The 27,749-nt window shown below is 41.1% G+C and overlaps 2 protein-coding genes across 4 annotated transcripts in view; one reads left to right on the forward strand and one right to left on the reverse strand.

Annotated features, from left to right (window-relative positions):
• Positions 1-4,279: 4,279 nt before the first annotated feature.
• HNRNPDL (heterogeneous nuclear ribonucleoprotein D like) lies at positions 4,280-11,681 on the reverse strand. 3 transcript variants are annotated; one of them, XM_060113828.1, is made up of 8 exons: positions 10,476-11,677; positions 9,516-9,684; positions 9,255-9,416; positions 8,635-8,766; positions 8,370-8,484; positions 7,673-7,843; positions 7,240-7,332; positions 4,280-6,084 (listed from the first exon to the last, which is right to left on the reverse strand). In XM_060113828.1, exons 1-7 carry the CDS (start codon positions 10,916-10,918, stop codon positions 7,262-7,264), a joined length of 1,263 nt encoding a protein of 420 aa, XP_059969811.1. In that variant the 5' UTR covers positions 10,919-11,677; the 3' UTR covers positions 4,280-6,084; positions 7,240-7,261. The 3 variants fall into 3 exon arrangements, with proteins under 3 accessions (XP_059969811.1, XP_059969801.1, XP_059969821.1); XM_060113818.1 differs by lacking the exon at positions 4,280-6,084 and adding an exon at positions 6,091-6,867; XM_060113838.1 differs by lacking the exons at positions 4,280-6,084; positions 7,673-7,843 and having other exon boundaries at positions 6,091-7,332; positions 10,476-11,681.
• A 118-nt stretch (positions 11,682-11,799) lies between these two features.
• Positions 11,800-27,749, forward strand: part of ENOPH1 (enolase-phosphatase 1) — a 33,770-nt gene continuing 17,820 nt past the window's right edge. The window contains exon 1 of the mRNA XM_060113847.1: positions 11,800-12,143. Within this exon, the coding sequence (XP_059969830.1) occupies positions 12,060-12,143 (84 nt within the window). The 5' untranslated portion in view covers positions 11,800-12,059. The remainder of the gene's footprint in view (positions 12,144-27,749) is intronic.

Here is a 27,749-nt window from a genome sequence, read left to right on the forward strand (position 1 = left end):
TTTTAAATTAAGGTGTATACATTGTTTTTTAGACATAACACTATTGCACACTTAATAGACTACAGTATAGTGTAAGCATAACCTATATGTACCGGGAAAACAAAAAAAATTTGTGTGACTCACCTTATTGCTTTACTGTGATGGTCTGGAACTTTACCTGCAATATTTTTAAAGTATGCCTGTATGCCTTTTATCTTATTAGGTATATATGTACACCTGAATACTCTTACACTATATGTAGGACTGCACTAATGCACGGAAATGTAAATATGTAATGCAAATTTAAAAAACAGGGCATGATCTTAGCAGTGATTTATCGAGTAATTCTGAAAACCTTTGACATCTTCATGTAATGCTTTTTTTCCTTTCTTATGCAATAAATGGAGTTAATAAACTGTGACCGGTGTTCTTAATCAAGTTATACTAAGAGTCTGCATTCCTTTCCCAGGAGAATTGTCAAGAGAACAGTAGTTAATGCCTGTATATTTCCTGGTTAAGAGTGTCTGCTTGATTTTTTCTATTAAAGGCAGAGAGAGAAATTTACTCCTTGGTCTTTAATGAAGTAAGAGAAGAATGATTTTATTTCACCAAGTGGCAAGTATTTAACACCAGGAGAATTTTAAAAGATTCAGGTTAAAGAAAATACAAAACCAAAACCCTACCATGGTAGTATCATGAATCTTGGCTATGGGTTGGTGAAAAATCCCTGTACCTGTCACCAACACCAAGACCCTCCTCTCCTGGGGTCTGGGATATGTGGGAAAAACAAACATATAAACAAACAAAAAAACCAAACTCCACAATCAGTGAATTGGTAATGGAATGTTTTCTGAATTCGTTATTGTCTTGGATGGAGAATCAAGGGAAAATAAAAACCCTTTTGCTATGTCTATATCTTGGTGTTCTAAAGCATCATGTTAATAGCAATTAAAATAACTTTAATTAAATGAAAAAGGGAAGAGAACTTCCTGGCGGTCCAGCATTTAGGACTCCTCGCTTTCACTGCAGAGGGCCCTGGTTCAATCCCTGGTGGTCGGGGAATTAAGATCCCACAAGCTGGGTGAGTGGCGATGATAGGTCAAAGTGGAGTTATTCTTAGTTTGGACAGGCTCTTAAGTCCTATTTTTACATGGATTGTAACTAAAGAATAAATACATGAAAAAATAGACATATTTTAAATGAGATCAAAGGTGTAATTTGGGGGTCTCTTTATTTCTGATGAAGTCATTCAAATGCATAATTAAAAACTTATATCCATAAAAATATTTTAAAAATCACTTTTCCAGATTATGAAAGTAACACACACTCAAAAATGCCTTTTGTTTTTCCTTATCTCCAAATGATGTGCTAGTTATAGTTCTAAATTCCTAGGAAGAAGTAATAAAAATTCTTGGACTTTTTTTCTGTATTTTAAGTCTGACAGAAATCACACATTAAAAAAAATCTGTACAAGCTAATGAAAATATTGTTTCTTAGATTTTAGCTGGCATCATTAAGTTGATGGTACAATGCTGATTATCACTGTAGACGTTCTGATTGACAGCTATATGCCTTTGATTAATAGAAATGTCACTACATAATGAGAGCAATATATGTGATGTGTACAGCCATTCAAAATATACAGTTATGGGGAGAAAATACCTAAAGTGTTTCCTGGTAATGAAAAATATTGGAAGTACCCTAAAATACTTCAGTCCCCACTGTCACACCCTCCCTTCACCCCTCTGCCTGTATGGTGGTCTAAAGAGCTTTTATGTCCCATACGTCTCATCGTTCAAGGGTAAACAAAGTAATCACTCAATTCCATAGGACAGGGACTTCCCTGGTGGTAGAATGGCTGAGACTCCACGCTCCCAATGCAGGAGGCCCAGGTTCCATCCCTGGTCAGGGAACTAGATCGCACATGCCGCAACTAAAAGATCCTGCAAGCCACAACTAAAACAAAGAAACCCGTATGCTGCAACGAAGATTCCGCATGCTGCAACTAAGACCCGGCACGGCCAAATAAATAAAATAAATACCACAGAAAAGCTCACGGGCATGAGTAGTTGCTTCAGATTATCTAGGCTCCAGTTTCATCAGAGGAACAAGAATAAATCAATTTTTTTTAATACTTACTTGGTTGCACTGGGTCTTAGCTGTGGCAGGCGGGCTCCTCAGTTGCTGCAAGCATGTGGGATCCAGTTCCCTGACCAGGGATCGAACCCGGGCCCCCTGCATTGGGAACTCGCAGTCTTAACCACTGCACCACCAGGGAAGTCCCAAGAATGAATGAATGATAATAAAACGCTTTCCTACAAAAGACTTCAACACTCACAAATTAAAAAAGACTGTTGACCAATCTTAATGCTTAGAGATCCCTCCCAGAAGTGGCAAACACTGAATCTAGTCCTCAGAGATGCTTGATAGACTCCAAAACGTAATGAGTTACTATCAACTAGGTAACTTCCTCAATTTGAAAAATCAGGGGATTATAGTTTTCCATAATTCCTTTTATGGGGTTGGCCCTTCCTGTCTCATCCATAAAACAATCACCCTGTATTTGTTCACCAGCCAGCACTGAGAACATTTAAGAAACTCCCTTTGGGTAACCGCATCAATGATAGCAAATTCAATAAATTTTGGAAATGCCCTGACAGTCCAGTGGTTAGGACTTGGTGCTCCTTACTGCTGTGGGGCCGGGTTTGATTCTTGGTGGGGGAACTAAGATCCCACAAACTGCATGGTGTGGCCTAAATGAATGTAGTCAATCTGTCACCATAAAAGCCAACTTCGAGTCTTTTAAACTAGATAGCTTTCAAAGTAGTTTATAATTTTCTTGAGACTACATTTATGTAGACATGATTTTTTTGTCTTAAGAAAACTCGTTTTAGTCAGATTCTCAAAAGGAGATAACCATTGGAACAGTATGAGAAAACCTGTCTGCAGTACAGTGCTTCTCATATTTATAACACATGCTAGTCTTTGATAAACCAAAATCTTGAGCATTGTTATTAGAAATTTTTAGATTTAGGTAATCACAGACTGTTGAATATCCCTTCCCCAATCACACTGAGATCAAGATGTACCTCCTCAAATGGGGGTACTCCTCTTGAATGAGTAGACCAAAGAATAAGGTCAGGAATTAAACTGCCACTTAAAAGTAACAATCCTTAGGATGTTCAGCATTACCCTCTAATCCACAGAATACCACTGTATTCTTTCCTACAGTTTATAAAACAGTGGTTAAGTCAAAGTTTCCACTTTTTTCTATTCAACCAAACTCACTGAAATCCCACATCTGACTATTTCAAGACAAATAAAAACCCTCAACCAATCCTAAAGGAACAGCCCATTTTTATGGCAATACTTTTTTTTTTTTTTTTTTGCATTACGTGGGCTTCTCACCGCTGTGGCCTCTCCCGTTGCGGAGCACAGGCTGTGGACGCGCAGGCCCAGCAGCCATGGCTCACGGGCCCAGCCGCTCTGCAGCATGTGGGATCTTCCCAGACCGGGGCACGAACCCATGTCCCCTGCATCAGCAGGCGGACTCTCAACCACTGCGCCACCAGGGAAGCCCATGGCAATACACTTTTGAATGACTTTACATGAAAACAAAGTTGTATTGCTTTTGCTCAGAAAGTTGAGACCACAGTAGATGGCAATTCTGTTAAGTTGGAAAATTTGAGAGATTTTTACAGAATGACATTTCCTGACTTCGCTTAACACTAGGAGCAATTCAAATGGCAGAAACGCACATACACACACACCTTTAACTAAAAATTGCAGTTTATATAAAATCATTTAAAAATGCAATTATAATTGCAGTGTCCTTGAATCACCTTTTTAATAGGTGAAACATAGTATCCTGTGGTGGACATACTATCAAATACTTGCAACATATAGCAATTAATTTCTCAGGTTTCTTTGTATTGAAATTTGTAAGATTGGCAAAGGCTCCAGTTACTGTCACCATTACGAAAAAGATGCATGGAAGAGAATGAAATAAATGCTCTGCTTATCCAAGTTAGTATCCCAATGACATTTTAACTCTTAATCCCTAATCTTGTAAATGTAGCCATCAGACTACAGAATACTAATGTGTTAACAAAACTGCTAATTAGGTTTCTTTCAGGGTATTAACACATAGAATTTGCTCAAAACTCAGGAAGCATATTTAAGAATATACACGTTAATTATGTTTGTCATAGGTACTTCAGTTTTTCTAAAAGACCTCAGACAATAATCTCCAGATGTAGTATTTCTTCAAAGTCATGTATATCAAGACTTGACTGAAGAGTTTGGATTTTGTTTAAAAAGCCTTTATTCATTTTTGATCAGGGAAAGGACAATCTCAACTTGTCACCTAATCATAAATTTGAACTTACAGGATTCACTGTCCTAAAGACACTGCACCTACTGACTTTGACAACATAACTTAAAATGAAAATCTCCTTTCTGTTCCCTAAGGTTGCATGTTGAAAGAATCAAACAATCCCTTACAATAGCCAACATTGGTACTTGGCCTAGGTGTAAGGTCAAATAGCAAAACAGGAGCAAAAGGCCAAAAGCATTGTAACTTGATAGCCCAGCAAGTACAAACATCATTGGAACAAAGAAAGTTGCAGGCACCAAATAAAACAAGGCAGGTTCATTAGCATAAAAAAATTTACACTTGCTTTAAGGTGAGGTCAACTATTCCACATGTGAACATGTATGCCAATCCTAATGGCTAACATGGAACCACAGAAATGAAAACAAAAACCTTAAATTCAGTAACTACACTGAATGTAAAATTCAAAACTTGAATTTATCCAGGACATCCTCCAAAATCTAGAGCTAAAACTTTTTTTTTTAATGCACCAGAAGATCTGTTGTAATGACATGACTTGGTCACACTTAGATTTGCATTTACATAAGATTTAAGGGATACCTTTCCCCACTATTCCTTTTACGTTTGAACATGGATATGCTTAACTATTCAGCTCATGCACTAACTGCGCTAAAAATGATGAAACTTACTGCCATGATTTTTTCTAAGAACTCACACCACGTAACAGTTAACACCCAATACAGCTTCCTAAAAATGCCCCAACAGAAACATTTTGTTCAGTTTGGTGCTTGCTGTGACATAATACCAACAGAATAGTATACAATTAATTTAGTTACTCATCCACTACGTCATATATTTTAATGTAACTTTTGTTCAAACTTTAGTAACTTCATACCTGTTTGCCAAAATCCTTGTGTTAAATGCAATTACATCTGATCTTCTTAAACTGTGGCTCCTATAACACAGTTCAAGTGTTTTTTCCCCTGGTTATATTTAGACAGTTTAATCAAGAAAACAAAGTTATGGTATTATGATTAGCCAAAGCTCTTTCTAGCAGACCACTGAATACAGCAAGTCATAACAAATGCCTTTCCAGAGACAAGAACAAAGCAAAATATTTTCTATTCATAAAAGGAGCTACCAGCATGCTTTGTGCCATTAAAAAGTTACTTTTCAAAATATAACCAGAAGACTTATGGTCTACTAGAAAGCTTCCACTCATCACAACACTATAACTACGCCACAGAAACTTTCATGACAAAGTCTCCAGATATACAAAGAGAAAACATTACTTAAAGGTATGTGGAAGCCTCAGTTAACAGGGAAATGAAGCCTTAGAACACAGAATACATCTAACAAAAAGAGAACAGAGTAGACACTGTAGCTGGCTATTTGTAAAGGACCACAGTTTCTCCCTATGGATCAACACTCCCTACAAAATAAACTGTGCCTTAATTATTGCTTATTTAAAATTATACTTTTACAGGGCTATTTAGTACCTGACGCAGAAAAACAATCACATAAGGAAGCATTTATTTGAGGTTTAACATGAAATCATACAAATAAAATTTGTATAAACACAAATCCACGTCGAGTCGTAACACAGGTAGCAAAAGACAAAGTAAAAACAAAAACTAATTGGCGGCTATATACAGTTGGACACAGTTGTGTCTTGTACACTAGAAAGTCTTTTACAAAATAATCATCTTAGATCAACAGAAGACCAATCTTCAATGTCGTCCTGCAAGATGGATTACTTTAGCAATCTCTTCCTAAAAACAAAAACAAAATGGCAATTAGATTTGTGCAACTCTGACAAGCTTTCAAAGGTCCACTTTCATGAATTGTTTTAAGTTCTCACTTTATTCTTTTCTTCAATTAAAGATCACATGCAAATTCACTGGCAAAACGCAGTTCGGGTAATTAATAAATTCACCCTGGAGTTCCCAAATGATATTAAAGTAAAATTTACTTAGAAAATCTGGGAATGCAGTCTTCCCATATTCACAGGTTGAACTGTGCTAGGTTCAAGGTCTACTAGAAACATCTCTAGTAAGCCACGTAAAATGCTATTACAAACATGAATTTCTAATAGGCTTGTATTGCAAGAAAACAAATTTCTGTGTGCATATGATCTTTAATTTGTATCCCAGATTTTAAAGTTCTTGTTTTGGTTTGTAGATTTCACTATTAGCTATAAAAAGAAAAAGCAAGCATTAAATCTTAAAGAATGAACACTTAAAATGAGGCTCCACAATTGAAATACAACACTAAACAGAAGACCAAAATGATTAAGCTGTAAAAAGGCATTTATGTACTTTAACTCCTGTAAAAAACCATTTAAGTTAAGTTTAGACACTTAATCTTCAAAAAGATTAAAAAAGAAGCCAAAGTCTGAAGTTTTCCACTTTAATCTTTACGCTGGTACATGAAGTTGGAAGAGACCATACCACAGGACAGCGTTTTCTGGTGTATGCCTTGCGCTCTGCCCGCAACGTGCGACCCCCAGAGATAGACGTGGTCAGGGTGACACACGGCCTGCAATGAAGTTCCCGCTGGCGGGTACAAACAAGGTATAATGTCAGAGTTAGAAGACAACATTCCTGTTTTCCTTAAGTTGTACCCATTTCAGTACTTTACCTGTTAATAGTTCTAAAAAAGTTTAATTATTCCTCTAGACCACCTGGTACACAAAGCAAACAGAAAAACTCTTAAGTTTTTCTGTAATACTAAAGAAAGTGAGATAAAACTTTAAAGTTAAAGATCTATAGACACTTTAGGCAAAACAGGTTCATAAAGCAAGTAAAAAATTAACAATTTAGTAAAAACAGGCTACATGATATTTTGTTTTCACTTATTTTTCATTTGTCTATTGATCTTTAAATTAAATTAGAATTTCCACTGGTGTCTTGAACTCTTATACACACCTGTTTTCTCCAACGTCCCCTTTTAGTATGGTTGGTAATTATTTTGGTGATTGCCACCCCCTCGAGATGCCTTGCCGTAAGTGCTCTGTTGGCCTATTTTGGAAAAACAAAAAAATATGCTTAGCTTTTAATGAAATGGTTTCACTGTACATTTAAAAACCATTAAATATGCAAAATCCTCCATGGCAATTAAAATAACCAGAAACTTAAAAAGTCCTTATAAACTAGTCACATATCACATTCCAGAATGTTTGTAATGACTGAAGTCTCTGTATCAGTATAAGCCCCTATGACTATTAAATGTCTCAAAAATTTAACTCCAAACACTTCAAGAAATAGGAAACACCCACACACAGAGTCTCAGAATGGGATTGTACTTTAAACACTGAATTTTAGTACCATTGGTTTATGAAATTAAGTTAAATATTCTTACCACTGTAGTCTGTATATCCCTGTCCATATCCATAGTTCCCATAGTTATACCCAGTATAATCATAGCCGCCATAGCCACTATAGTTTTGATCACCACCATAGGCACTATTGTAATTTCCATATCCTTGATCATAATAGTTATTAAATCCTTGGTTCCAGTTTTGGCCCTGACCTGAAACAATGCACAATGATTGTTAGGAAACAACTTCTGACCCCCAATCCTAACATAAAATGATGCGTTCCTGTCCCTCACTCTGCAAATCTTAAAAAGGCAGAATGGATACCTATATTGCTATCTGACCAAGAAAGTATTATTACAGTTGGCATAAAAAAGGGGGCAGAAAGTCCAATTGTGCCAGTATCAGGCTTCCTAAATTCAATGAAAAATCAGGACAAAGGAGAAGACAAGAGTGTTTATCTTTAAAACAAGGACTCCTGCCCTAGAAAACCTATCACACCAAAGTGTTCCATGTAATCTTAATTACCTTTAATGGTGTTATTTTCCCATCAGTAATGACACTGTCAGAGTGGCCATTTTTGAAGAGGTGGAAACCAGTAAAAACAAAAGCCCACCCACTAAGCTGAGCAGTTTCCATGTTGTAACAGTTTAAATTTGGCTTCACTTTCCTATGGGCTTATTCATATTCCGCAGTTTATAGCTTACAGCATTGAGTCACTGCCCAGGAATTACGTCTCACCTCGGCCACGACCCCTAGTACCACCTCGTCCACCAGCTGCAGCACCTCTTCCTCCTTTTTGTTGTTGCTGTTGCTGCCTATATACCTCTTTGGGTTGTGCAACTTTGATTTCACACTAAAAACAAAATTTAAAAAGCAAACAGAATTATTACCAATATTCTAATGTCAAGCCATTGTTTTTCTTCTCAAAACAGGTTGAGAAATTTCACTTTAAGAAAAAAAAAAAAAGCATATTGTTCATTTACTATAATCAAAATGGCTTTACCTTCCCAGAACCAATTTGATGGTATCTGCTTTCTAACAATTTCTTTACTGGCTCTTCGTCTGTATATGTAATAAAACAAAATCCTCTTCTCTCATTTGTTTTTGTATCCATGGGAAGTTCAATATTTTCAATCTGAAATCAAGATACACACTCAAGGTCACCCACTAATGGTAAAAAGCTACCAAGATGTTTTAGAATGCCACAAGTCCTTTTCAAGCTTCAACCTAACATGTCATTCTAACAGAATAACTTCTATATAAACTACTGCTTTATTATCCACATCAAACTACAGTCATCTGTTTCATCTATGGAGCATTGAGAAGGGAGAGTAAAACCTTATTTAATACCATTTCTTACCCCACAGATGCCACTAGTTAATAAATCCAAACCCTAACCACACCAAAGCATCCATCTTTTTGCTGAATTAGTTTCCATTAGACACTAGTTTCCATTATAACACAGAAAGCACTGATTAAGGTATGGTGACTGGAAGGGACTTGAGCAATAATTTAATCCCACCCTCATCCAACCTGAGTTTGCTCTGTAAGAACTGGGCCAGGGATAAACATTATATAAACATATCAAATGAAAATACACGTAAACGTAAAAGCAGAGCGCACCTCTCCAAAGGCTCCAAAATATTCTTTAATTTGTTCTTCTGAAGTATCTGGGCTCAATCCACCCACAAAAACCTTTTTAGGGGGTTCCTTCCCTTTTAAAGCTTTGGCTCTTTTAGGGTCTATCAATTTGCCATCCAGCTTGTGTTCTTTCATTTCCAAAACCTAGAAGACAGATTTATTTAATCTGACAACATACAAGAAACCCTCTGAACAATTTGCAAGAAACACACAAAAGCACCACAATGCGAAACATGTTCCTACCTTATCAACACTAGCAGCATCTTTGAAAAGCACAAATCCAAATCCTCTTGATCTTCCAGTGACTGGATCTGTTTTAATTGTGCAGTCTACAACTTCCCCAAATCGAGACAAATATTCAGTCAGATCTTTCTTGCTTGTATCCCAGCTCAAGCCTCCAATAAACATTTTACTAGAAATAAAAGTTGTTTTTTAAGGTTAGCAGCAACTACAACGATTACTTAAATTCTGAAATTACGAAATTTACGAAATAAAACTATAAAATAAGCATGGGGAAATACATCCTTATGTACAAATAATTTAATCCGTTTACAGACACACACGAACAAAAGACCACAAAGATCCCCAAGTTCTTCACTTATTCAAAACGGTGGACACCTTGCTCTCCTCACTGCACAATGCCAAGTTTAAACGAGGCCAACAATACATGGTAAAGATTGTTCCCGACTAGAAAATCCAACTTTCTATACTGATCCCACACAACTTAGGCTCACCGACTTCCTCAACTATCAAGCCAACGTTCCACCTAAAGAACTCATCATCACACGTACTGGGGATCTGGGTACCAGTCGCCTACAGGTTCCCAAACCAGGAGTTCCCTAAATCCTCCCCCTGAAAACTGCGCGGAACCGTAACACAGACACAATGAAGAGGCGGCTGCAGCTGCAGCATGGGGTACAGCGAGGCCGGCCCCTCCCCCTCGGGCCCCACGCGCGCCTGCGCACTCGGGACACAGACGCCACCGCCCTCCGCCTCCAACCCCTCCGCCCTTCCCCCACTTTCCGCGGGCCTCTAGAGTCACCGCCCCACCTCCGTCTCCTACTTTCCTCTTCCCTCCAACCTAGTGGGGCCCAGCGGGCAATCGACTTGGGGAAAGAACAGGGGCAGCGCGCGGCCCCCGAGGGACGAAGGGGCGCATGCGGAGCGCTGGGGGAGGGGGGGAAGAGGAAAAGCGTGCAGTACCCGTCATCCTGCTGATTCTTGCTCGCGTTGATCTTAGATCCCTCTGCAAATTCCTCTATGTTGCTGTACTCGTTCATGTCTTCCATAGCGGCTGAGGTGTCGGCCGGGAAGCGCTGGCGTGCAATCCTTGTCGCGACAGCAGCGGCGGCAGAACGTTGTATGGAGCTGGATTTAAAATGGCGGCGGAAGAGATCCGGGCGCCGCCTGCGCCCACCCTTTATAGCCGCCCCGCCCGCCAATCGGGAGGGCTGCTGGGCGGTGACGTGGCGCTGGGCCCGGCGCGCCCCCTGCCGGGCAGAGCTGGGAGCGAGCGAAGGGAGGAGCGGGGCGAGCTGCCGCGGCGCCCTCGGCCGCCAATGGGAGAGGCTGCGGGAGGCTAAAGTAGCGGGAGCGGAGGGGAACAATGGCGGCGGCACATGGGAAAGCCGGGGCGGGACCTCCATCGCGGCCCTTCCGCTGAGGAGCGAGGTCGCGGGTGAAGGGACGCGGGCTTGGGAAAAGAGCGTCAGAAGAGAAAAACGAAGGGGCGAAAAGTCCTGGGTCAAAAATCCCGAGCAGCGTCACAGCCCCTCTTGCCTTGAGAGCCTTTGTCTCTGGCGTCCGGTCCAGCCCACTCCCAGCAAAGAGCCGTCAACCCCGCCTTTTTCCGCCCTCGGTCCCCCAGTGCGGAGCTGCCGTTATCGATTGGCACCGGGGCCGCGCTGCTCCGGAAAAAGGCGGACTGCGCCCAACGCCGGTGGCTGAGGCGGCGAGCGCGCCCTGCCGTTCGTCGCGCGCACGCGTGTTTTGTCCTCGAGCTGGCTGGAAGCAGCCGAACAGGAAGCGGGTGCGCGTTGGCCCCTCCGGACAGCGGCGCGGCGCGGGCGCCTCTTCCGCTGCCGCTACAGGCGCGCGGGCCGAGGGGGCGCGGCGGGCCTCCCTAGCCAATCGGCCGGAATCGCGGCCAACGCAGTCAGGCTGACCGGGATCCAAACGGCCTCTTTCGCTGGCTGACGGGAGGAGGGGCGCGGGCCCGGTCGGATTACTGTAAAAATGCAAAAGCGGAGGCAGTGGGCGGGGAGGGGGCTAGGTGCCGTAGAGGGCAAGGGGCACTCACATCCCCGGCGCGCCACTCGCGGGGCTCCCGTCTGCACGTGCCCCAGGCCTCTCCCGCTCGCTCAACCAGCCTGCGGAGAGCGCGCGCCCGCGCACCGGGCTCCCGCGTTCGTTTCTTTGTTCCCGCCCACGCGAGGCCCACTTTGACGGATCGGGTTAGAGGCCCTCTAGCGGCCAATCGACGTCGGTGCCATTACCTCTCCCCGCCCCATCGGAACCTCGTGAGGACCGCCCCTTTTCCCTGCCCACGTGGTCTAGGCCTCCAGGCCCGGGCAGCTTGCGAGTTCAAGGTCCCTGTGCTGCCGGTTTCTCTATTTTCAGGGGCGCCGACGTGTCCTCTCCGCCTCGTGCGTCAGGCCGCTCGCAGTTGTGCGCTCCGGGACTCTTTTCGGGGCTGTCGGAAGCCCAGCAGGTTGCTGGGCGCAGCCGGCACGGCCCTCCGCCCTCCCTACCAGTAGGCCGATTCTCGTAGTAGCAGCCGGTGGGGAAATGGTTGTGCTTTCGGTGCCCGCCGAAGTCACTGTGATCCTGTTAGATATCGAAGGTACCACAACCCCGATTGCTTTCGTGAAGGTGAGGGGCGGAAGGGAGCGGGGAAGTTACTTGTGCTTTAAAACAAAAATTTTAAACTATTGCAGACCTTGCACTAGAGACACGAGGCGTGGGAGAAACGGTGTGGCTTTGCAGCGGCTCTGGGATGGGAGGAGGTAGTCTGCGACGGATTGCGGGCATGCTTTTCCTCACCATCTTCACCTTCCCGCGTCCCTACCCTCGGTTATTTGCAGGTGGGAAGGGATGGAGGTGGTGGTGAAGAAGGGCCGAGGAGGGCAGGTCCGCCGCGGCAAGGTTAAGCGTTGTGGGCGCCGCCCGCCGGCAGGTGTGCGCCCCGTGGCCCCGCTGGTGAGCTTCCGCCTTGTGCCGGGTTGGACCTGGCGAGGCGGCGGCCGCGATCTAGTGGTCCTTGAGGCGTCTAGTCTCGTAAAATGGGAAGGCTGAAGGCTGAAGATGACTTTTCAGGTACCCCTGGTGATAGGCGGTAATGGTTGCTCTTGGCCCTTTCCCACTCCTGCTCTTAGTGGCCGAAATGCACACTGTATGTTACTGGACTAGGCTAGCAAACGTCTAGATTCCGTTCATTTTCTTCGAAAAACTATGGAAGCTTAAAGTTCTTACCAAAAGCTTTCCTCCTAGGATGTCAGTGCTAACCAATACTTGTCTACACCTAGTTCACAAACTTACAACTTTGCATTAGAGCGGGTTCCTTTTTTATATATATTGTATTTGCCAGGATAGTAAATATCAAATATTAATATAATTTTTTAAAGAATTCCTCGGGCCTGGTCTTCTCTTTATTTGACTTCTAGAGGTTTAAGATAAAAGTATTCACTAGAAGTGCTTGCGTGCAGTAATAACCGAGAAAGGAGGGAAAGTACAAAGTAGGAAAAATAATAACTGCTTTCTTGTAGTTTTCAAAGAAAAAAAGGATTCCTCATCATTGTGGTTTATAGTTTACAAGTCAGGGTCTCCATTCTGGCTTTCTCTTGCTTGCCACTGTTATCAGGAGACCAGGGATAATGACAGGACAGGTAGTTGTTATATGGCATATGTAGCGTTCTTGGAAAGTTGATTTAGGGAGTAAGATACCTCATGTAAATCAGTTTTGTAACAAAACATGTGTCTCTTTCACCTTTTTTACCCACTATGTCTTCTGTAAGATGACATGAGCCACTCCTTGGAATCTTTGTTTATGAAAGACTTATACTGAGATCTTTCTGAGAATAAAAATGCCTTGATGATCTAAATAGATTTTTTTGTTTTTGTTTTGTTTCTTTTTTTTTTTTTTTTTTGCTTTTGGCGGCGCTGCGCGGCTTGTGGAATCTTAGTTCCCCAACCAGGGATCGAACCCAGGTCCCTGCAGTGGAAGCCTGGAGCCCTAACCACTGGACCGCCAGGGAATTCCCAAATAGATTTTTTTTGGATTTAACACCAGACTGCCAAAAAATGATTTGGGGTTTTGTTTAAAGGGTAGTTTCTTGTGCCTTGTTCTATAATCTGTTATTATTTTTTATTAATATTAATCTATTACAATATAATCATCTGTTAGTTTGTTATACATTAATTTATCAAAACCAGTGTTTCTAAAAGTATGTTCAGAAGAACATTAGGTTTGTGTGGCTGTTTATAGTAATTATGCAGAAAAGGTTTCCATTATTAAATCCACTTTGGGGGAATGTTCTATATGTATTCAACCAGGTTTTTTTTATTGCACACCTTCTCAGAGCCTTTATATCCTGTACACACTTGCGCACACACACACGCATTGTGAGCCTTCAAGAGACTAGCATGTCACAGATTTACTTGAACCAGAAAAACTTTTAGCAGAATATCTCTATCTTTTCGAACACCTTTTAAAGAGATTCCAAGTTATATCCTTCTTGGGCCTCTGAGCGTGGAGCTGGGAATTGGGAGATGTTTGTTCTACTTGGGCTTTATTAGTCACATTAGGTGTGTGAACTTGCAGCCCTCCTTCCTGTGGAATGGTGTAAGGAAACATTGAGTAATGTATACCTGCAGCTTGTATACTTGACTCATCCTCAAAAACTTGGTGAGGTGTGTGTACTCTTTGCATTTTACTGATAGGAAACTAAGGCTCTGAAAAATTGAACAGTATGCCTGGGATTTGAAACCAAATTGTCTGACTCAACAACTCTTACTCTTTCCATTATTGCACTCGATCTCTGAAATGGGAACCACAGTGCTCGTTCCATTTTCTTTGCCTGGCCTTGTGGGTGTTAAATGACACAGCTGGTATGAGAGCACTAATCAGCAAGAAGTACCATAAAAGTATATGGCGGCAAATTTCAATATACACCACCTCTAGGTGGTAGGTATAAGAGTGAGCCCTTGGAACAGAATAACTATAGTTGAGTCTCACTTTATCTGGGCGGTTGCTTCTACAGTCAGCGTACACTGTGAAAGCTGAGTATTTTCAAAAATTGCCCTTGAACTACCTGCAGGAAGTCAGTTCTCTTTGGAGATTGATTCCGTCTTTCAGTAAGTCATATGCAATCATTTTTCCTTCAGGGTTGAAACGATTCCCTGCTTCTTCCTTTGAGTATCAGAGGAAGTTGGTTTGGGATTAGGTGATGTAGATGAAAAATATACTGTGTCAAACTTTAGCCTCACAATGAACCATTCATGCTGTAAGAGACACTAAGGAACTGAGAGACTGTCCAAGGGAACAGAACACCTTCATTGAGTAGAATGGCAGACAGATTGCCAGCACTGGTTATGTTTTTTTTTTTCCCTTTCTCTCTTTCTCTATATCTCTTTTTTTTTTTTTTGCTGAGCACTTAGAGTTGAATGTGTATATGATGCAACTTAACTATATAAGATGACACTAACAGTCCTGGATATCTTATGGGATACCATAGAATTCTCCCAGATTGGGTGCTCTGAGGACAGGCTGTTGCTCTATCAGGGCATGCCTTCAGCCTTTGGGCTCCGGGCAACAATAAACAATGTTTTTACTTCCTGCTATTATGTCTTATTTTCTTTGGTCAAATTTCTAGAGAGGGAAGGGTTCCTAGCTTGGATCATCTAATCAATGTCACAACCAGCTAATTAATTTCTCATATGAATCACCTGATGCCTGGAGGGATGTCTTGTGAGGATCATCACACTATGTTGGGGACAGAGCAGCCATAGATGGTTCCCAGTGCATGTGAGTCCTCAAAGCCACCAGCCCACTGCAGGACGTGTGCTTCTGGAGTTTCTTTTCTTTTCAAGCGCTAACTTTGATTCTCTGCAGTGGTGATCTCCCAACATTTTTTGGTCATGTAGATCATCAGCAGGATTGGAGCAGGCACTACCAATAGAATTTATTGTGTACACGTATTACTGTAGTATTATTAAGTTGTAAAGTAAATTGGAATTTAAAGATGAGATTTAAATAATAAGTGTAAATGAATATTATTGTATTCACTTCCCTTCTCCCCTTGAATCATCTTGCATGCACCTCACAGAGCCACTGCTTGATCTTTGTCCGTGTGATGTAATATTCATTTTCTGACTTTGTGCCTTGTATTATTCCAGTGTTTTTAGTCTGTAAGCTATGAAATAACACCATTACCAGTCCTTGTGGTTATCCTGTCAAGAACCTTCAACTATTGTTTTTGAGTTGGAGAAAATGGTGTCTTGTTTCTGAAAATGCTCTGTAATTTGGTGCCTTTCCTGCCATTACATGTCAAGTTAGTACATGTAACAACAGTTGCGGCAGTTATGTTCTGTGAAGTTACTGTGAACACCATCTTAGCAAACACTGAATCATTGCCCCTAGAGAAGATGCAGGGTTTGGTTCCTGTGAGCCTCTGGTCACAGCATATTTGTCAACTGATCAGTACATAACCTTGTTTTATGTGTGTTTCTGTTTGCCTTATTTAATGTATATCATTGATCCATTAACATTGAACTCACTGCCAGTAGTGCTATAGCTTATGCTTCAGCGAAGCTTATGTAACACATTTGTTTTCTCTGTAAGGCAGCTTTCTTGCCTTTAGGAACACTAGATAGCACTTTGCTTGGGGACCATTTTAAACTGCACACTCACCAACAAAAAGCACAAAATGCGAAAAATGTGGCGCTAAGTAGACCTTGAAAAGGATACTTGTTTAAAATATGAGAGGTGAAATAAGGCAAAGCATCACATACTGGGAACGTGTGCATCTGGTTTTTCACAATTTTAGCTGTTCTGCTCATGTATGTACCTGTCCTCAAAAAGTTGGGAAAGTGCAGTGAGTAATGATTTTGGGGTTACAAATAAGTTTTAGTGAGTAGGAGAATTTGAAAATACAGAATCTTTAAATAATGAGGATTGGCTTCGTAGAGTAGTATTTATAAGGATGGGCTTGGAGACTGCAAGTCTTGATTAGCATTCTGGCTCTTTCCTAAATGATTTATGGCAAGTTAGTTAATGTTCTGAGTCTAGGTACATATTCCCTCAACTGTACTTTGGGGATATCAACCTCATAAGGCTACTGTGAACATTTAATGAATGTTTAGCCCTTGAAAAAACTTTATAAAAATAAATATATTTCCATCAATATTTCATCCACCGTCTCACCAAATCTTGTCAGGGAGTAGTGGGCAGGGGTACTAGCAGGGGCGAGGGCATGTTTTTCACTTATGCCTTAGGAAAACTTTTTGTGCTTGGTAATCAAATCTTTGTAATAATTAAGAACCTCTCATTAACTGAAAGTATGAATCTGATTAGAATATTTGTCCCTAAAATATAGTAAGTGGGTCATGGTGAGTACCCTTGCCAATGGCTCTTTGTATCTGTGCTTCTCAGACTTGAATGTGTTTACAAATCATCTAGAGATCTGTCATGTCTAAAATGTAATTTCTGATTCAGAAGATCTGGGATGGAACTTTTTTTTCATTTTTAATGACATTTATTGTTTTCTTTCTAATTTTACAAGCAATATATGTTCATTGCAGACAATGAGAAATACATAAAAGCATAAAGTAAAAATTAACAATCACCCATAATCTCCACCCCCCTGAGATAACCATTGTTTGCATTTTGATGCATTTCCTCCCAGTGTCTACATATTTTTTTTAATGGAAGTATAATTGACCTACAATATTATGTTAGTGCCAGGTGCACAACATAGTGATTAGATATTTCTATACATTACAAAATGATCACTGTGATATGTCTAGTTACCATCTGTCATCATACAAAGATATTACAATATAATTGACTATATTCCTCATGCTAGACGTTTCATCCTCATTTATTTTGTAACTGGAAGTTTGTACCTCTTTTTTTTTTTTTTTGCGGTACGCGGGCCTCTCACTGTTGTGGCCTCTCCCGTTGCGGAGCACAGGCTCTGGACGCGCAGGCTCAGCGGCCGTGGCTCACGGGCCCAGCCGCTCCGCGGCATGTGGGATCTTCCTGGACCGGGGCACGAACCCGTGTCCCCTGCGACGGCAGGCGGACTCTCAACCACTGCTGCACCAGGGAAGCCCTGGAAGTTTGTACCTCTTAATCTCCCTCACCTATTTCACTAATCCCCCAACTCCCTCCCCTCTGGCAACCACCTATTTCTTCTCTGTATCTATGACTCTGTTCTGTTTTGTTATGTTTGTTCATTTGTGTTTTAGATATGTGAAATCAGATGGGATTTGTCTTTCTCTGCCTGACTTACTTCATTTAGCATAATACCCTGTAGGTCCATCCATTTCACAAATGGCAAGATTTCATTCTTTTTTATGGCTGAATAATGTGGAACAGAACTTGATGCTGAATTTTGAACAGGTTCCCAGGTGATACTGTGGTCCATGGACTGAACTCTGTAGTTAGGCTTTTTTTTTTCTTAATAAATCTATTTTATTTGTTTATGTATTGGCTGTGTTGGGTCTTCGTTGCTGCACATGGGCTTTCTCTAGTTGTGGCGAGCGGGGGCTACTCTTTGTTGCGGTGCACAGGCTTCTCATTGTGGTGGCTTCTCGTTGCAGAGCATGGGCTCTAGGCACATGGGCTTCAGTAGTTGTGGCACATGGGCTCAGTAGTTGTGGGTCTCGGGCTCTGGAGTGTAGGCTCAGTAGTTGTGGCGCACGGGCTTAGTTGCTCCGCGGCATGTGGGATCTTCCCAGACCAGGGATCGAACCCGTGTCCCCTGCATTGGCAGGCAGATTCTTAACCACTGTGCCATCAGGGGAGTCCCTGTAGTTAGGCTTTATACAAATTCGTAAGTTCTACCTGTGCCGAGGTCTGTTAGCGCTCCTCTTTTCCAGTGGCTCAGAGGAGGTGATAGAGCAGACCAAAGATGTAGGTGAATTAGGGGAGGTCTGTCATCATTAACAGAACCAAAACCTCTCAAAAGTCAAGTAAATTGATAAAGGAGAGCAAGATGATGAAATAAGCTAGTAGACAACAAAGCATTAAGCAAGTGGCCGCTTCCCCAGCTTTTGCAAATTGTCTTCCAGAAACTGAACTGTAAAAACAACTTTCTTAATAATAGAAATAGAAAGGAGTTATGTGTACTTATAGGGAAGCAGGATAATAGGCCTGAAAATTCCTGACAGATCTCCAAAATTCCTCTGCGGCTCCCTCTTCTCCCTCACTACCACCATCTTATGTCATTTTCTAGATAATTTGTTAGTAGAAACATTTCACTGAATGTCTGTACAACAGGGACCTGAAGATTAAGGCTTTAAGTGTCCTGGCAGATGGGCGGGTGAGTAGTGCCTTGCTTTAACCTGCTGTATTAGTTCCTGTGGCTGCTGTAACTAATTGCCATGAGTTTAGTGGTTTAAAACAGTACAGATTTATCATCTTACAGTTCTGGAGGGTCACAACTCTGAAACAGGTCTCAGTGAGCTAAAAGGAAGGTGTTGGCATGGTGTGTCCCTTCTGGAGACTAGGGGAAAACCTCTTCCTTGCTTTTCCAGCTTCTAGAGGCTACCCACATTCCCTGGTTCTTGGGTCCTTCCTCTGTCTTTTTTTTTTGGCTCACAGGCCCAGCCGCTCCGCGGCATGTGAGATCTTCCCGTACCGGGGCACGAACCCATGTCCCCTGCATCGGCAGGCAGACTCTCAACCACTGCGCCACCAGGGAAGCCCCCTTCCTCTGTCTTTAAAGCCAGCAGCGTAGCATCTTCAGATTGATCCTTCACTCTCTGACTTTGACACTCCTACTTCCCTCTTTCACTTGCAAGGACTTTGATTATATCAGGCCCAACCAGATAATCCAGGGTAATCTCCCCATCTTGAGATCCTTAATTTAAATCATGTCTGCAAAGCCCCTTTTGCCGAGTAAAGTAACATAGTCATAGGTTTTGGGGATTAGGAACATGTACATTTGACGGTAGGGGGCAGTTTCCTCTCTACCACACTTGGCTAGCATCAGCATTTCTGACTAATAGATCCCTTTACAGGTTCTTGGCTACATCAGAGTTCGGCTTTATAGTAGCTCCAATTTTGTTTTGAAATTTATTATTTATGGTACTGGATAGGATCTATAAATTTTTTTTAAAATTGACCGTTTTTTTTTTTTTAAGATTGTGTTTCTCTTAAGGATTGTGGTGGTGTGGAGGTTGGTAAAGACTGTTTAAGGGACTGGAGTTTTACTTTAAAGAACAAGATATTTGGCAAGGTTCGAACAAGACTAAGGGAAAAGAAGAGATCTGAAACTGAACGTCCTATGTTAGAAAATATGAATTAAGCAGACAAATCCTTGATCCTATAAATAATATTTATTTGAAGTAGCAGATACTCATTTAATTGAAAATCAAAATGATAAAGATATTGATTCAATTAACAGCAGAGTCATGTTTGTATGCTTTTCTGAGGTTTGTTTAATGAATTTCTTTGGAATATCTTGATATTTTATGTTAAAGCACTTTTAGAAATAGCTAATACATTCTTTTTTTTTTTAATTAATTTATTTATGGCTGTGTTGGCTCTTCATTCCTGTGCGAGGGCTTTCTCTAGTTGCGGCAAGTGGGGGCCACTCCTCATCGCGGTGCACGGGCCTCCCACTATTGTGGCCTCTCTTATTGCGGAGCACAGGCTCCAGATGTGCAGGCTCAGTAATTGTGGCTCACGGGGCTAGTTGTTCCGCGGCATGTGGGATCTTCCCAGACCAGGGCTCGAACCCGTGTCCCCTGCATTGGCAGGCAGATTCAGGGAAGCCCAATACATTCTTGATTGTTTAACAATACTTGTAATTTACTCTTTTACGTTCCCTTATATTCTAACGATATATTTTGGAAGATAATAATCAGGAAATGTTGAAATTAACATTTTTTTCTTATGAAAACGGTTATGTTAATTTTATGGTCTTTCTAAGAAGAGAGCTTGTGTTGTTTGATAGTATCTCCCAACTTTAGTTAAATATCCATTTGGTTAAGTTTTATCATTCTGCTCTCAATATGAAACTGCTAGAAGACTACCCGCAAGGGACAGCAACCAGGCGCTTGCTTCCACCTGTGCTGTTTATTATTGATGCTAGTAACTGTAATTGTGTCATTTCCCCTGGCTTCATTCAGTCTCGGGATTTAGGCTTTTTCATCTTCAAGAATGGGGTAGTAGGATCTGTCATGCTTATAAGGTAGTGATGAAGATTAAGATAGAGTGCAAAGACCTTTGAAAAATATAAAGCCTCATAGAAACACTGATTATAATGCAGGAAATATCAGACTGTTTGGTGGAGACAGAAAGTGCTTATGAAGGGTCAGTGTGGAAAAGGGGGAACTAACATTTACTGAAACCCGCTGTGATTACCTCCGCCTCTCTCCTTATGGCCCTGGCCAGAAATAAGTTAAGAGTGAGATGCAGAACTTGGCTAACCTCAGAGAACTTGAGGAGGCACTGGAATGGCAGGACTGCCTTGCTAAGTAGCTGTTGATGGGTTGATTAACATTCCCCAAACCTTCCCAGTTGCTCAGGATTCCTAAAGGGAGATATACCCATGGTGGTATGTGAGAGGAATTTTGTTGATTCAACTTGAGACAAAGGGAGGAGCCTTTGGACAATCACTGTATTGGGTCTGAGTATATCATGAGGTGGATTAGAAAACACCTCCGGCCTTAATTTCTGGTCTCTTATTCGTCTCCCGCCTTTTGTATCATGGCACTTGCATAATCTTTCCAGCCTAATCAATCTTCCCTTCTTTTCCCTCACATTTATTTGAATACCTGTCATGTGCCAGGCTCTGCTGGGCAACCAAAATCTTTAAAGATGCTGCTGCCCACCCTTAAGGAACCTAGTAAGGAAGACAGGAACATTAACAGGTTGTCTTTGCACCATCAGAATCCTTTGTGGTTTCCTGTTGGCTCAAAGATAGTTTCAACTCCTCAACTTCAGTGAATTGGGTTTTCCAACTTTCTATTCCTCTATTTCTTTACACTTTTTTTTTATAGCTGAACATGCACATTTGGGTCATGCCACACTTTCATGCCACCACCATTCCTCCAGCTTGGGATGTCATACTTTTTCCTCTCCAAGTGCAAGTTGGTTCCATGTACTTATTAATTTAAAACATATTTATCACGTTAGGTTACGGGAATACACAGGTAAGACCTGCTTCTGCTTTCAAAGGACTTCTGTTTAAGCAGGAATTTCAAAATCCTCTCTCTCCCTCCTTTGCAGGGCCATGTATTTGCCACTGTAGCAGATGCTGCCTTGTGGTGGTGTCTGTGTGTGCTGTCTTCCAGCAATGCTGAGAGAGCTCCTTAAGGGCAGAAAGCAGAGCCTGGCATAGTACTTGCACATAAGGCATTCAGCAAATGCTTGTTGATGGTGATATGATGCATTCCAGAATGGGCCTGGGAGGGGCTGGTATTGCTTCTCCCACTTCTGCTATCCTTGCTATTTCAGATTTCCTCAAGGTGATACTTTATCTTATTTGCACAGTATGCAATTTAACTGATGTATTTCTAGAGTCTCATTAGAATATTCATTGACCCAAGATTTCTAAAACCTCTTAGTTTTAGAGAAAGAAGTCAGTTAACAATGGATATTAAAAACCATAAAAAATTTTTGATTAACAATTGAAGTATTTAAAGAGCTAAATACGTTATTCTGTGGAAACTTCTATCAGTTAATGTGAGGATAGAGGGAAGTGTTTTTTACCCAAAATTTTTCCTCAGAAATTAACTCGCACTTGTTATGAATTGCAAACATTACAGAAGAGTATAATGTAGAGAATGAATGCCCTTTCTGCTCCTACCACCCAGCAATAGTCATTAAGAGTTTGGTGAACATTCCTCCTGATTTTTTTCCCTATGCATACAGTAAAGTCACTTAGATCCTTGGAAGAAATGTAGTCACATTGACCCCCAAAAAGGTACCAATTCTAATAAATAACCCCTGTTTTGAAAATACATAGATAAGCCTTTATCTTGCTCAGATAAACTTTTAAAGGATATCCTGTGTTTAGCTCTGAAAAGTCCTACCTTGTCTGATGGTTCTTAAAATTTTCCATCCTTACAGCTCACCCCATGTCACCCCTTCACTAAAAAAAAAAAAAAAGTATTCTTTTTACCGTAAAAGCTTATTTTTGTATAAAACTTTAGATTTTCACATTTATTAACTCACTTAATTTTCAAAATTGGTTTTGGTGGAGGTAGGGGTCATAAGAGGGGTGGAAGCCAAGCCACCCTGACCCTCTTGCACCTGGTTCTCCATCACCTTTCTGCATTGTGTGGAAAGTTAGTAGCTCTGTCCTCAGAGGCCCTACTGGAAACTCATTGGACCCTTCCCAGGGGACTCCATTTCAGAAGCATGGATTTCTTTTCAAACAGAATTCTTTAATACAAAAAAGGGTTCTTTGTCTTCTGGGTATGTACGTGAGCGGTTCATTTCTTAACTTGATTTTCTTTTCAATGATTCATTATGTGACCTTCTAACAAGTTCCTTTTCTTAAGTCTAAAAAGTGTGGAGCTGATACCCTTTACTGAGTAGAGAGAGACTAGCACATGTGGTTTGGAAACTAGTGGTAATCCTGGCAGTGGGGCCTGGGTGGGTCTTCAGAGAGGAGCTCGTGGTTAGATCGGCGTTTGGCAGCTAACCTGTTGTGCTCCGAGAGGCTGGCTGACTCCTGCCCCGGGCCTTGTGTGGGTCCAGTAAGCTAATTAGATCCCTTCTCCTGGGATGATCGGGTTCTGGGGATCTGACTCTTCAAACTAAAATAAAGACCTGTTTGATAAACTATAACCATAGTTTCTTAATTTATACTTAGCCTTTATGTGCCTCTGTGAAATGGAGGAAATAAGGGCACTTGTTTCATAGAGCTATTATGAGGATTGAAATGACATAATTCAGGCCATTCATTAATCAATTCATTGAGTAAATTTGGAATGCCTTGGGAACAGTGGCAGATGGTGAGAAGTGATAAGCTTATGGATGTTTTTTATGTAGGTAGGGCTGACTCATTTGCTGATGAATTGGTTGGATGTGGCATGTGAGAGAAGGAGTCAAACACGACTCTAAGGCTTTTGGCCTGAGCATCTTGGCAGCATGGAGCTGCCACTTACTGAGATGGGGGAGATGTGGGAGTAGGATTAAGGGCTAGAAGCAAGAGTTGAGTTTCAGACATCCAAGTGGAGATCTGGGGTAGGCAGCTGGAAAAAATCAGTCTGGAGTTCAGGGAAGAGGTCCAGGCTAAAGCTATGGATTTGGGGGTCATCAGCAACAGATGGTATTTAAAATCATGGATTAGATGAGATCACTAAGGATTCACTGTAGAATGAGAAGTGCCTGGAATAGTGAGGGCTTAGTCAGTGTTGGCAGTTATTCCCACTATTACTACGATTACTCATATTATTCCTACTTATTAGAACTGTTACAGAACTGCCAGGTGAACCAAAATCTCTCATTCTTTTTAGTACAAATCTCTTTGAGAAAAGTGATATTAGAAGTTTCTGTAGAGAATATAATATCAGCATACAGGGATTTGGGTGATCCTAATGAGTTGTGCTCCCCGAAGTCATTCACCCACAGAGCTGGATAGGCTCAGGCATTAGAATTCAATAGACCTGGGTTTGAGTCTTGGCTTTACTTTGTACCAGCAGTGAAACCTTTTTTGTTTTTTTGGACAATAAAATGATTTTATTTTATCAAGCAATATTCTGTTAAAATAAAACAGCATTCAAAGAATTTAATGTAACCCAGTAACATACTTCATATTAGCATTCATCCTCAATATTAAAACGTGGCATTATTATACAGTCTTCAAATATACATCATAGTCACTTAATCTGTCATGTCTTATTAGAATCTGCTTTCAAAAATGGTGTTGTTCCTAATTGGAAATATAATATTGATTATACGATGATAAAATAAGCCAGCTGTAGTGGGCTGAATGATAGCCCCCCAAAAGATATCCATTTCCTAATCCCTGGAACCTGTGAATGTTAACTTACTGGGAAAAGGGAGTATTGACAGAGATGGAGAAATCACCCTTGATTATCTGGTGAGCCCTAAGTTCAATGCCAAGTGTCCTATAAGAGACACAGGGAAGATAGATGCACAGAGAAGGAGGAGGCAGTGTGAGCACAAAGTCAGAGATCGGAGCGATGCAGCTACAAGACCAGAAAACGGAAGCGGCGAGGAATGGAACCTCTCCTAGAGTCTTTGAAGGGAATCAGGCCCTGTCAACATTATGATTTCAGATTTTTGGCCCCCAGAACTGCAAGAGAATAAACATCTGTTGTTTTCAGCCTCACAGTTTGAAGTCATTTGTTACAGCAGCCATAAGAAACTAATACAACACTATTTAAGAGGTGCTTTTTTCAAGTTGAATTATTTTTAAACAATATGAATGATAAATAAGAACTTTAAAGAGATCTCCTTTCTTTTTTCATGGGCAAACCACATACATTTATTTCATTGGATTTTAGATTTTTGATTTTTCAGATCAGCCTCTTCTATTAAATAGCATCATGATTTAAAAAGTATAATAGATTAAATTAAATTAATTAATTAATAATTTTGGCTGCGCTGGGTCTTTGTTGCGGCGTGCGGGCTTAGTTGCGGTACGTGAGATCTTAGTTCCCCAACCTGGGATCGAACCCGGGCCCCCTGAATCGGGCATGAAGTCTTGACCACTGTACTACCAGGGAAGTCCCAAGAATTGTGATTTGTTCTTACGATCCATCAAGCTACTTGATTTTCTTTTGCTTTTTTAAAAAATTAATTAATTAATTTTTGGCTGCGTTGGGTCTTCGTTGCTGCGCGCGGGCTTTCTCTAGTTGCGGTGAGCACGGGCCATTGCAGTGGCTTCTCTTGTTGTGGAGCACAGGCTCTAGGCACACGGGCTTCAGTAGTTGTGGTGTTTGGGCTCAGTAGTTGCGGCTCACTGGCTTTGTTGCTCCGTGGCATGTGGGATCTTCCCGGACCAGGGATCGAACCCATGTCCCCTGCATTGGCAGGTGGATTCTTAACCACTGTGCCACCAGGGAAGTCCGTTCCTTTGCTTTTTATCCTTTGAGATTAATACGGAAATAATAGCCCACCAATATTGCCTTTGTGTTGTTTAATTTTCTGGCTGGAAAAATATTAATTTCTCAAATACTGTAAATCATTTGCACCGTGTGGTTCCTTTGGAAGCCTTTTAAAATAGTTTCTTTAAATAGCAGTAGTATTACCCATTACTTTTTTTTTTTTTTTTTTTTTTCTTTTTGCGGTATGTGGGCCTCTTACTGTTGTGGCCTCTCCCGTTGCGGAGCACAGGCTCCGGATGCGCAGGCCCAGCGGCCATGGCTCACGGGCCCAGCCGCTCCGCGGCATATGGGATCCTCCCAGACCGGGGCACGAACCCGTATCCCCTGCATCGGCAGGCGGACTCTTAACCACTTGCGCCACCAGGGAGGCCCTCCCATTACTTTTTTATTACCCATTTTCTTCAAAGGAGACTTGAGTAAATATTATAGCAACAATTTTATTTTTATTGATTCTATGACATTTTCATTAAAACAGCCACTCAACCATAAAGCAGATCCATATTTGGACTTCTGAACATTTATGAGGCAACTTCTCTAATTAGATCGTCAGAAATATTGTAGCACTAATGGAGCTTTTTCAGAATGCTGTCGTTGAGCTGTGTAGAATAATAAATTTCTGTTTGCAGAGTATCCCATCCAACATTTAGTGGAATTTAATCATAGTCCCCTGAAAGACAAGTACTCTCATTTAGTTCTGTGGCCTTTTGTTATATGTACGACTGTAACAACCCCGTAGGTGACTGGTGAACTAAAAATATTTACACGCTTATAGAATCCTGGGTTTATTGTAGCATTTTTATATACTAGAGAATTCTGAAATTATCTATAAATGGATTATAACTATAAAGTTAAAGTATTTATCATCACAGTTATTTCTGGAATTAATTTTAAAGCCTGAAAATTTTCAATGGGCAGGTTTGGGCAATAAGTACTAACTTTAAAAAGTCTATTTTTAGAGCATTCTTATCTGGTATCATAGTACATATCAGGCTATGATATAATTATTGGCTTTTAAAAATAAGCAACTTGAAGGCATTTTTTTTTGCATGATAGATGCTCAATAAGTATGTTTAAAGAATGGATAAAATCTTCACAATTTAGTTATTTGCCCCAGGTACTTTTATGTTATGCAGTAACATTTTTGCACTAAAATAGACTGTTCGATCTGCTAGCATGCCAATTCCAGTTATACTAAGTTCAAGCTTCATTGCCTGCCTTTGTGTATTAGTGCAGAGGGGAGTTTTATGGATAGAGGAAAGAGGCAAATTGGATGACCAGGAGTTCTAAAGTAATTTCTAAAGCTTTTCCTAAAAGTTTAGAATTGTTTGAAATCTTGACCTTTTATTTCTGTGAGTTCTCTGAGGAGACGGTCTCTGGTTTATAAATCTGTTATCAGAAATGTCTGGCACTCAATAGGTCCTCAGTAAATGTTGTAATGAATGAGTTGGTTGTCTTTGTGATTTATCCTCTGGGGACTTCTCTGCAATTATTTATCACTAAATTGGGGTAAAGGTGATCCTTGCCCAGTTTAAACGTTTGTGCTGGAGTATATAATTAGTGGTAAGGTACTGGGTGCTTTCATCTGATTATCTCTAATGACTGCAGCGACTTTGCTTGGTATCGTCATTGCCGTTTAGCAGATGAGAAAACAGGCTCAAAGAGGATAAATTACTTGAACACAGCTAGTAAAAGACAGAGGTAGGACCCCAGCCTGGCATGCTGCCTGTAGTCTGTACTCTTTATCTGCTCTCCCACAGAGATTAAGGACCTGGGCTCTCAGGATTAACAGGCTCTTCATGAATTGTTCTTGGTACCAATAAAGCTGGATATAGGAAATTCAACTTTGTGAAGCACAAAGTAAATAATACAGCACTGCATGCGTTTAGAAATTTTTTGAGTACTTCAGCTCTTCAGTCACTGGGTAGCCCTGAATCTGACCAAAAGTTTTCCCTGGGGAATATTCCAGTTGCTTAGGAGTTGGGGAGTAATGGAGGCTGGACGCTGGAGGAGAAGGACCAAATGAGAAAGGTGTAGGACGAGGGATCAAAGGTGGCCTGTTTGTTTTTTAATTGTAACCCATTTAAAACAAGCAAGGATAAAGATTAATGTAATGACTGTGCACCGACCACAAAGCTAATTAATTAAACCTTCATATTATGTTTGTTT

Source organism: Mesoplodon densirostris, chromosome 1 (assembly GCF_025265405.1).
Source record: "Mesoplodon densirostris isolate mMesDen1 chromosome 1, mMesDen1 primary haplotype, whole genome shotgun sequence".
In the NCBI taxonomy this organism is placed as follows: domain Eukaryota; kingdom Metazoa; phylum Chordata; class Mammalia; order Artiodactyla; family Ziphiidae; genus Mesoplodon; species Mesoplodon densirostris.

Coding starts and splice junctions, on each gene's coding strand:
- HNRNPDL (XM_060113828.1), bottom strand. CDS start 10,918: ATGGAGGTCCCGCCCCGGCTTTCCCATGTGCCGCCGCCATTGTTCCCC. Junction 9,417..9,515: donor ATGCTGCTAGTGTTGATAAG/GTAGGAACATGT, acceptor TCTGTCTTCTAG/GTTTTGGAAATGAAAGAACA. Junction 7,844..8,369: donor TACTAGGGGTCGTGGCCGAG/GTGAGACGTAAT, acceptor GCATTGTTTCAG/GTCAGGGCCAAAACTGGAAC.